Consider the following 10,780-nt stretch of genomic DNA (forward strand, 5'->3'; position numbering starts at 1 on the left):
AAATTTTTTCAGAGTGATTTACTAGTAGTTTCATCATATGAGTTTAGCCACAAATTTAACAAAAAACAATTATTGCTTAACATCTTATTCTGCATCATGACGTGTAAAAACATCTCTTCTTTGAAATAAAATAAAGTTTTCAATATAAATTAGCGATAGTTGATAGCTATTTCAAATTTTATGTTTCTTCGTTTTGACCCAATCTCACCCCCCAGACCCATTGTCACCCCCATCGACGGTACACTTGGTCCAAAATCTCAAAAAGTTTAGTTGTATAAATCCTTAGTACTCTTCGAAAGATATCTCAGTAACCAAATGTCCAATCGAGATAAAATTTCTGAGCGTTCTACTAGGATGTTGTAGCTCCCGCTTTGATACAGTTGTGCACAACAGTGTATGTGTTAGATGTTCATCTAATCCCATCCGAAGGAGGTTTGGATTGTGAAAAGAAGATAACCATGTGCGACTGTGGAATCGAGTTCAGTTCTAGGCCTGCTGGCGACGGAGATAGTCGAGTGACTCCATAGCTTGAAGGAATAGAAGCGCCCGTCTAGCGAATTGGGAGTCGTGAGTTCGAGTCTCACCGGAGTACGTGGATTTCTTTTCATAATTCAAATCTCAATTTGTTCATCGAGCACATGTTCTGTTGTGCACATGGATGTCAAAGCATTTTCAACAGTGTAATTTCCAACATGGCTTGGTCAGCCAAAGCAAAATCAAGAAATTGATTAGTAAATATTGTTAAATATAGATAAAACGTTTTTAGGACGTTTGATGAGAATAATCATTTGGTCGAAAGTTGGTTTCAAGATAATCAATTATACGACATTTGAGCAAATGTTAAGCAATCTCCTAATATTCCAAAACATAAAATAAACATACTTACCCCGGAATATAAATGCAACGTTCCACTCGATAGCGCATCTCCTGAGCAAACTCAGCCCACAGCTGGGCCACCGCACGTTTTCCACCATAATACGAATTACATGCAGCCAAGAGCTTGGCCAACCGATGAACCAATGAATCCGGATGGGCAGATTTTATTTTCAAAGGATCGAATTCCGTCTGTCCCGCCGACGGTATGTGATACTGGTGACTTGCGTCGTTTTGAGCATCGGGGAATAGGTAGTACAACATGTCTTTTAGCAGTTCGTCGTTCAACGGACCTTCAAGTTTAATAGTGTCCTTCTTCCCACCACTAGTTGCAATCCCCGGTATAACCGATGACAAAGTTGGGATCTTGGATTCCGTCAAGCGTTCCAGTGCTTTTGTCCCTTCCAAGTTCTGCGTAGCTCCGACGGCAAGTTCCGGAAAGTATTCAGTTATGGCCCGACGTGATTCGGAAACTTGCAAAAACTCCTGAACGCAATCCGACATGTAGCAAACCGGAGCATCTTCGAAGCGAGCCCTCAAGGTCCAAACTGGGGCCGTCAGTGGATCAAAATCCGAGTAGGATTGGGAATCGACAACTACGTTATCAGCGACGTGTGGCCACGTGCAATGCAGGATCAGTTCCGATACTGGATCGATAGCGACTCCAAACGGAAGCGATATGGTAGAATCTTTCTCATCTTCACCGTTGTTGGAGAATGGGATGTTCTTAGAGACTGCGAACGAAGCACTCAGAAACTTGGTCAGCGAGTAGGTGAACCGAACTGACACCGCCACCGGATCCGCATACGATACGCCAATTTTTCCCTTGAAAACATCCAGCAAACCCGAAAGATACTTGCACGTCGGCGGCGTTACATTCAAGTGTACAATGTCGAACGACAATCGCGTCGAGCCCGATTCGCAAACTCCCAAGAACACATTCTGGACCTTGTCCAACACCTGCACAAACACCGGAACGTCACAACCACTCTCCGACACAGCAATATGGATCGAACTCATCAGGATCCCAATTTGGCTCTCGTTGGTGATGGAGTTCTTCACCGGAACCACCACGACAAACTCTCGCAATCCGTACCACTGGGCCAGCGGATGCAGTTGTCCATCGTCAACCTTCTGGTCAACAATACAGTAGTCGTTTTCATTGGCCATCAAATCGACGAACGCTTGGCAGCCGTCTCGGACGCCATCCTCTCCAGTTAATTCCCGACCCGGAATGTTAGCTTTGTATCTGACAACATCCAGCTCAACGTCAGCAAATTTAATCCTTTCTTTCAGGTGGGTCCACTCGCAGAGTGAAAGTTGATTCTGTTCCAAGGAAGCATGGTACCCGGATGTCACGTAGGATAGCTTCCACTCGTGGAAAATTTCTTCCAACCGAGCGTTGAATATCTCCCACTCCGATGCGGTGGTGAAGTCCTGCTGGAAGAACTCCGAGTCATCTACTTCTTCGTTCAGCATTTTGGGTTGCACTTAAGTGGTTGTTGCTCGATGTCAAAGATTAACGCTGTTTAAAGTTGTACACAAAGCTTCTGCAGTTCGTAATGCTGGAAATATGTATTGCCAAACCGTTTTCGTGTTATAACTTTATTGAGAAGAAAATTAGGTTTTCACAATATGCCCTTTTCAAAAGTTAGGTGAAGTATATTGTAAAACAAATTACATGAAAAACATTTTCAGATAGAAATAAGTTCTAGCGTAACATGTGATAAGGGCATAAGCAAGGATGGGATCATTCATTTGCAATCATTTACATTCGCTTGCTGTTAACTCGCTTCAGAAACATCGCAGCATAATCAATGTATGGAACACTTTTTCATTTTTGTTTTATCTGAAACTTTGTAGAAGAATATATTAGCGTAGAATTAATAGTTTAGTCAACAGAAGGCAGCAAACACAACTCTCCACGGCGTGAATGTAATTTACATTCACCGCGTGGAGAGTTGCCTTCACAGCTCGCTCACGACTTTGGTATGCGTGTGCGACCCCAATTTTATTCGGCAAAGTTTCAGATAAACTACAAGGTTTAATTCATCCATACATTGTTTTTCGATAGCATGCTTCTGAACTGAGATAATAGCAAGTGAATGTAACTTTTTGCAAATAAATGCTCCCATCCCTGGGCCTAAGTCCAAAATGTAAACATTGAGAAATCTGCTTGAGAGGTTTCCATGTATATTCATAAACCCTATTTAGAAATCAAACACTCTATTAGTATCACTTATGCAACAAATGACGAGCATGACTGCTCCTTACATGCTGCCTAGTGTAAAAAATAGCATACTACATTGAAATTAGTATAAACATTGAGTTTCCGAACAGCAATGGACATTGGCCCTTTTGAAAATTTTCATCGACTTGGGCCCCAATACATTGGCCCTTTGACAAAAAGCAAATCACTTAGGCCCTAGTACATTGGCCCTTTGACCAAATACAAATCGACTTAGGCTAGAATCGCTGAAATATCAGTTCAGTAGCAATGACAGTGATCTGGAGTGCAGGTCAGTATCAAATCGTTGCCTGTCAATGTCGTCCTGGTATTGATCGGTCTGCAGTGATAGTGACGGTAGTGCAACATCAGTAGTCAACTGTCATGGCTGATATTATGCAGCTCTGCTTAGGCCCAAACGGAACTATGAATTTACTTACCTTTAAAAAATCATTCAAAAAGTCATGTTAAAATGGGTTTTTGTCGTGGGTGAGGAAGTGTATCGATAGATTACGTGACATTCATTCATTTATTTAGTTAACATCAAATTCATGATAATACTGAATCAACAATTTGCCGCCATAATACTCGATTTGCAGCTGCAGCTCTCCAACGTCGGTCACGCCCAACACTCGCCAGATCACGCTCCACCTGGTCCGCCCATCGTGCTCTCTGCACTCCACGCCTTCTTGTGCCAACCGGATCGTTAGCAAACACCAACTTTGCAGGGTTGATGTCCGGCATTCTTGCAACATGCCCTGCCCATTGTATCCTTCCGGCTTTGGCCGCTTTCTGGATGCTGGGTTCGCCGTAAAGTGCAGCGAGCTCGTGGTTCATCATTCTCCGCCACACACCGTTCTCCTGCACGCCGCCGAAGATCGTCCTTAGCAACCGTCGCTCGAAAACTCCGAGTGCTTGCAGGTCCTCCTCGAGCATCGTCCATTTCTCGTGTCCGTAGAGAAACACCGGTCTTATTAATGTCCTGTACATGGTACATTTGGTGCGGGGGTGAATCTTTTTCGACCGCAGTTTCTTCTGGAGCCCATAGTAGGCACGACTTCTACTGATGATGCACCTTCGTATTTCACGGCTCACGTTATTGTCCGCCGTTAGCAAGGAACCGAGGTAGACGAATTCTTCTACCACCTCGAAAGTATCCCCGTCCATCGTAACACTGCTGCCAAGGCTTGTCCTGTCTCGCTCAGTCCCACCTACCAGCATGTACTTTGTCTTAGCCGCATTCACCACCAGTCCGACCTTTGCTGCTTCGCGTTTCAGGCGGGTGAACAGTTCTGCTCTTCTGCTACCGTTCCAAATGTTCTAGCAATAATATCCATGTCATCCGCAAAACAGACAAATTGGCCGGATTTCGTGAAGATCGTACCCCGGCTGTTGAGCCTGGCTCGTCGCATAACACCTTCCAGGGCGATGTTGAATAGTAGACAGGAAAGTCCATCACCTTGTCGTAGTCCCCGTCGAGATTCGAATGAACTGGATAGTTCACCCGAAATCCTTACGCTGTTCTGCACACCGTCCATCGTTGCTCTTATCAGTCTGGTAAGCTGCCCAGGAAAGCTGTTCTCGTCCATGATTTTCCATAGCTTTGTGCGGTCGATACTGTCGTATGCCGCTTTGAAGTCGATGAACAGGTGGTGCGTTGGGACCTTGTATTCGCGGCATTTCTGGAGGATTTGCCGTACGGTGAAGATCTGGTCCGTTGTCGACCGGCCGTCGATGAAACCGGCTTGGTAACTTCCCACGAACTCATTTACTTCAGATGAAAGACGACGGAAGATGATCTGGGATAGCACTTTGTAGGCGGCATTCAAAATGGAGATCGCTCGAAAGTTCTCACACATTAACTTGTCGCCTTTCTTGTGGATGGGATAGATTATCCCTTCCTTCCACTCCTCCGGTAGCTGTTCGGTTTCCCAGATCTGGACTACTAACTGGTGCAGACAGTTGGCCAACTTTTCCGGGCCCATCTTGATGAGTTCTGCTGCGATACCGTCTACCCCCGTTGGTTTGAACGACACCTCATGCAAACCAACGGGGGTCGTTTTTTAATTTGAACTTCTAGTAACCCTGTGGACATCGAAAAACACACTGATGGTAACCGTTTTTGCTATTTTGTTTTGATTCAGCGTTCCGTTTCACCCCGTTCCATGAGCAGAATGACGTTTGAACCATTTTAAGTTTGAACGATGTGCAGATTAGAGGTGGTCAAATTAAAAAGCGTTCAGATTAGATGAGGTCAAACCAACGGGGATAGACGGTACCGTCCTTAGCCGCTTTGTTGTTTTTGAGCTGGTGGATGGCATCCTTAACTTCCCTCAGCGTGGGAGTTGGTTCGTTCCCGTCCTCTGCTGCACCAACATAGTCATTTCCTCCGCTGCCTTGGTCCTCCGTGCCTACATTATCTTCGCCATTCAGGTGCTCATCGAAGTGCTGCTCTACCTTTCGATCACCTCACGTTTGTCCGTCAGGAGGCTCCCATCCTTATCCCTGCAGATTTCGGCTTGCGGCACGTAGCCTTTGCGGGATGCGTTGAGCTTCTGGTAGAACTTACGTGTTTCTTGTGAACGACACAGCAGTTCCATTTCCTCACACTCCGCTTCTTCCAGGCGGCGCTTTTTCTCCCGGAAGAGACGGGTCTGCTGCTTTCGCTTCTGTCTGTATCGCTCCACATTCTGTCGGGTTCCATGCTGCAGCATTACCGCCCGCGCTGCATCCTTCTCCTCCAGAATCGCTCTGCACTCCTCGTCGAACCAATCGTTTCGTCGACTCCGTTCTACGTACTCGATAGTGCTCTCGACTGCGTTGTTGATGGCTGCTTTGACTGTACTCCAGCAGTCCTCTAGAGGGGCCACATCGAGCACACCCTCATCCGGCAACGCTGCCTCGAGATTCTGCGTGTATGCGGTGGCGACATCCGGTTGCTTCAGTCGCTTTAGATCGTACCGGGGCGGCCGCCGGTACTGTACATTGTTAATAACGGAGAGTTTTGGGCGCAGTTTAACCATCACCAGGTAGTGATCAGAGTCGATATTAGCGCTACGATAGGTCCTGACGTCGATAATGTCTGAGAAGTGCCGTCCATCAATCAGAACGTGGTCGATTTGCGATTACGTTTGTTGTGGTGATCTCCAGGTGTAACGATACGGGAGGCTGTGCTGGAAGAAGGTGCTACGAATGGCCATGTTCTTGGAGGCGGTGAAATCGATGAGGCGCACGCTATGTCCAAAGGGAGGTATTATGAAAAATGAATGTACCTGAAATGTTATTCCTTAGGATCATAAGTTTGGACCTCTAGTTTCAGAATATATGCGGATTAAAATATTTCATCTTGGGTTTTTTGATATTTTTGATTTTTTTCCTATTTTCCCATACAAATGTCGAAAAAAGTCATTTTAAGGTCAATTTCATCCCATATAAAAATGTATGGAATAAAACCCAAGATAGATGATTTTAAATAGCACAAATTCTGAATCTAGAGGTCCAAAAATACAGTTCTAGCGAAAAAACTTTGAGGTACATTCACTTTTCATAATACTTCCCTTTGGACATAGCGTGAGGCGTAGGCCATTTTCGTTCGTCAGCTGGTGGGCGCTGAACTTTCCAATCGTCGGTCTGAATTCCTCCTCCTGGCCTACCTGAGCGTTTAGATTCCCAAGGATGATCTTGACGTCGTGGTTTGGGCAGCGGTCGTACTCGCGTTCGAGCTGCGCGTAAAATGCGTCCTTGTCATCATCAGTGCTTCCGGAGTGAGGGCTGTGCACGTTTATTATGCTGAAGTTGAAGAATCGGCCCTTGATCCTCAACCTGCACATTCTTTCGTCGATCGGCCACCAACCGATCACGCGCCTCTGCATGTCGCCCATCACTATAAAAGCTGTTGCCAGCTCACGTGTGTTGCCGCAACTCTGGTAGATGGTATGATTACCTCTAAACGTTCGCACCATAGGTCCTGCAGCGCTACGATTCCGAACCCGCGGTCCTTCAGTATATCGGTGAGTATGAGGGTGCTCCCGATGAAGTTGAGAGATCTGCAGTTCCACGTACCGAGCTTCCAATCGCAAGTCCCTTTTCGTCGCTGTGGTCGTCGCCATGGGTATCGGTTCGCATTCTTCTCTTGTTGATTTTCCGGTGCTAGTCTTTTCTACGGCTGGCTCGCAGGGGCTGACACCAACCCACTAGCCCAGGGAGCTGGGCTTACCTTCCCGGAAGCTACGGGTTCTGCATTGGCATTTCCTCCAACTACAGTGCTAAATAGCTAGGCTCAAGCGCCAGTCTTCGCCGGGGGTGGTGTTTTTAATGGGATTACGTGACACTTGATAGGAAAAATGGAAAATCTCGTTTGTTCACATTTTCGACTTAGGCCCTTATCTCATGTTACGCTAGAGTTCATATATGAACATTTTATTTGACTTGAAAATGGTCTAGAAATGCTCCATTTCAATAAATTTCTTGTGTATCAGAGTACATTATTTCACATTTATTAGTCTTTTTCACTCGGGAAGCCAACTCGCTCACGCTCTCAGCACTACAATCCGCACACATTTCGATCTCCCAGAGCGAAACAACAGTTATTCCGCGGGGAGAAAACAGCGAAAACATTTCACGCACCGTGGTTTATCCACACTTGAACGAATAAAATCAACAAACCGCGCACCGTTCGTTGCCTCTTCCCTTCTAACCGGTCTTCCTGTTGCCTATGGAGAAACATATGTGGTCTCCCTTCGGAACGGTGCGGTCTGTGGTACGAGAACGAGAGCCCATCGGAGCAACAACGCAATCAACGGTCGGTGTTCGGAGAACCGCGCGAGAGCACAAAGTGGAACAACCGCGCGGCGGATCTCTCAAAGCTTACGGTACACCGACCGCGGAAGGGGTTCTCAGAGAACTTCTCGCCACAACAAGCTGGATTGGTATGATTTTTTAAGCACTACATATCGGAATTGGACTGCCTATACGGTGCAGTCAATCGGTGTGTTCAGATAGATTTTATCCTAACTTCACCGTCAGGGTGGACGAACCGACGACGGAGGTGAACGCGAGCACTAAAACCAGCCCGATTCAAACGTAGAGCTTACGCGTAACTAGAAGCACTTAGTAGGCACTCCAATCCGCTCGAGACTGACTCCGGCACATCTGATGCAGGAGGAATTTGAGTTCGGTTGAACACAGCAGGGTGGCCAGATAATTTTCTTCGTTGACAGTGGCATATATACATAAATTTGTTTGCTCAACATCACATTAAATTTTAAGATAATACCCGGTTCGTGGCCGCCGCTCTCCATCCTCAGTCACGCCCGATGCTCGCCAACTCACGCTCCACCCGGACCGCCCATCGTGCTCTTTGCGCTCCACGTCTTCTTGTGCCAACCGGATCAGTCGCGAATACCAACATTGCAAGGTTGTTATTCGGCATTCTTGCAAAAACCCTGCCTACCGTATCCTTTCGGCTTTGGCCACTTTCTGGTTACTGAAGTCGCCGTAAAGTGCAGCGAACTCGTGGTGCATCCTTCTCTGCCACACACCATTCGCTTGCACACCGCTAAAGATCGTCCTTAGCATGTGTCGCTTGAAAACTTCGACTGATTGCAGGTCCATGTCTTGTATCGGTCCTCTACCGGTCTTATTAGCGTTTTGTACATGGTGAGCTTGGTGCGTGGGTGAATTTTTTTTAGATCGCAGCTTCTTCTGGAGTCCGACGGAGATGCATTTTGAACGCTCATGATCTGAGAGCGCGCAAAAATTGTTCCCTTAAAGCTCTCAAGAGCATGTTCAAAATTTAGAACACAATCTAGACTACTAGATTGAACACCGAGCGGTGTTCAAAATTGACAGGTCAGATGCGTTTTGTGTGGATTGGTAAAGAGTTTTCTATCGATGAGAAAGCAACATTGCAATGCTTCCGAGTCCTTAGCTATCGTTAGATATCGTATGCCATTCTCATTACACTAGGTCGGGTGAGCTCTTCGATTCCGTTCCAACGATATTATGGCGTGCTCTTGGGCGTACTTTCCAGCCCTGTAGAGACCATCAGATACGCGGTAACGGCGCAGTAAGAATCACGCCATAATACCGTTGAACATAAATAGCCCAAGCAACACACATGTTATAATAGAGTTACGACAGCGCAAGTTTTGGTTGTATAGAAGTTTATTTTACGTAATTCTAACATTGTGTTGAAATAACGTAAAATAAACTTTTATACAACCAAAACTTGCGCTGTCGTAACTTTTATATAACATATGTGTTACTTGGGAGATGTCCGAGCTTGGCCGGGTGTAGTGAGAAGAGCCCTAATATTCGATACTTTTCGTGGAGCAGTCAAGTCTCCGTCGGTTGTCCCTGCAATGTGGGGACCACGCATTATGCCATAATTGCTCGGATGTCTTCCAAAAAGATTACTAAAATAAAAGATTCTGATATTCAATACCTTGAACCACCACTTAATTGACATATCATTTTATTCACGGTGTATGCCGTGATTTAATTTTCACTTCGAAATCCCATTTTGCAGTTTGGTACTAGGTGTAAAACACATACGGTAGCAATTTGTTGCTATCAGTTGCTACTAGCTACGAAGAGCACTGTGATTAGGCGCCTGAAATGTTTGAACATGAATACGGCTCATGTGAGCACAGCTCTTGAACAGAACATGAACAGAACGCGTTCAAATGCATCTCTGGAGTCCGTAGTAGGCACGACTTCCACTGATGATGTGCCTTCGGATTTCACGACTGATATTGTTGTCAGTCTTCCAGTACACGGAGAAACTGAAAAACTCAAATTTGAGTTCTTTTAAACTTACGTTACTGGCGGGTGTACTTCTGCCACCGTTCCAAATGTTCCGGCGGTGATAACGTCCATATCGTCCGCAAAGCACACAAATTAGCCGGATTTTGTGAAAATAGTAAGCCGGATGTTGAGCTCGGCTTGTCGCATTACACCTTCCAGAGCGATGCATAAGAGTAGGCATTAAAATCCGTCACGTTGTCGCTGTCCCCGAGATCTTAATAAACAGACTAATTCACCCGAAACCCTTTCGCAGTTTCGCACACCGTCCATCGTTGATTTAACCAATCTAGTCAGCTTCCCAGGAAAGCCGTTTTCGTCCATGATTTTCCATAGCCTCTGTCATATAGATACTGTCATATACCGCTTTGAAGTTGATGAACAGGTGATGCAATGGGACCAGGTATTCACGGAATTTCTAGAGGATTTTCCGTACGGTGAAGATCTGGTCCGTTGTCGTCATGTCGATGGAGCCAACTTGATAACTTCCCACGAACCCATTGGCTTTAGGTGGCAGACGACAGAAGAAGATTTGTGATAGCAATTTGTATGCAGCATTAACCCTTCCTTCCAGGATTCCGGTAGCTGTTCGGTTTCCCAGATCCTGACGATCAATTGGTGCAGACAGGTGGTCAACTTTCTGGGCCCATCTTGATGAGTCAGCTGCGATACCATCCTTTCCAGCTGCTTTGTTGGGTTTAAGCTGTTCAATGGCATCCTAAACTTCTCTCAGCGTAAGAGTTGGCTCATTTTCATCCTCTGTTGCATTGGCGTAGTCCTCCACGCCATTCAGGGACTCGTAGAAGTGCTGCATCCACCTTCCGATCACCTCACGTTCGCCCGTCAAGAAGCTTCCGTCCTTATTCCTGCATATTT

The 10,780-nt window shown here is 46.0% G+C and overlaps 1 protein-coding gene across 4 annotated transcripts in view; it reads right to left on the reverse strand.

Annotated features, from left to right (window-relative positions):
• Positions 1 to 8,334, reverse strand: part of LOC115258710 (rab3 GTPase-activating protein catalytic subunit) — an 86,384-nt gene extending 78,050 nt beyond the window's left edge. Inside the window, exons 1-2 of one of the 4 annotated variants that reach the window (XM_062850548.1) lie at positions 8,120 to 8,334; positions 887 to 2,438 (exon numbers count right to left, since the gene is read on the reverse strand). In XM_062850548.1, the coding sequence (XP_062706532.1) occupies positions 887 to 2,352 (1,466 nt within the window). In that variant the 5' untranslated portion in view covers positions 2,353 to 2,438; positions 8,120 to 8,334. Of the gene's footprint in view, positions 1 to 886; positions 2,908 to 8,119 lie in introns of those variants that run through there. The other 3 variants (XM_062850551.1, XM_062850549.1, XM_062850550.1) reach the window with 3 other exon arrangements.
• Between the last annotated feature and the right edge of the window lie 2,446 nt (positions 8,335 to 10,780).

The sequence above is a fragment of the Aedes albopictus genome, chromosome 2 (assembly GCF_035046485.1).
Source record: "Aedes albopictus strain Foshan chromosome 2, AalbF5, whole genome shotgun sequence".
NCBI lineage: Eukaryota > Metazoa > Arthropoda > Insecta > Diptera > Culicidae > Aedes > Aedes albopictus.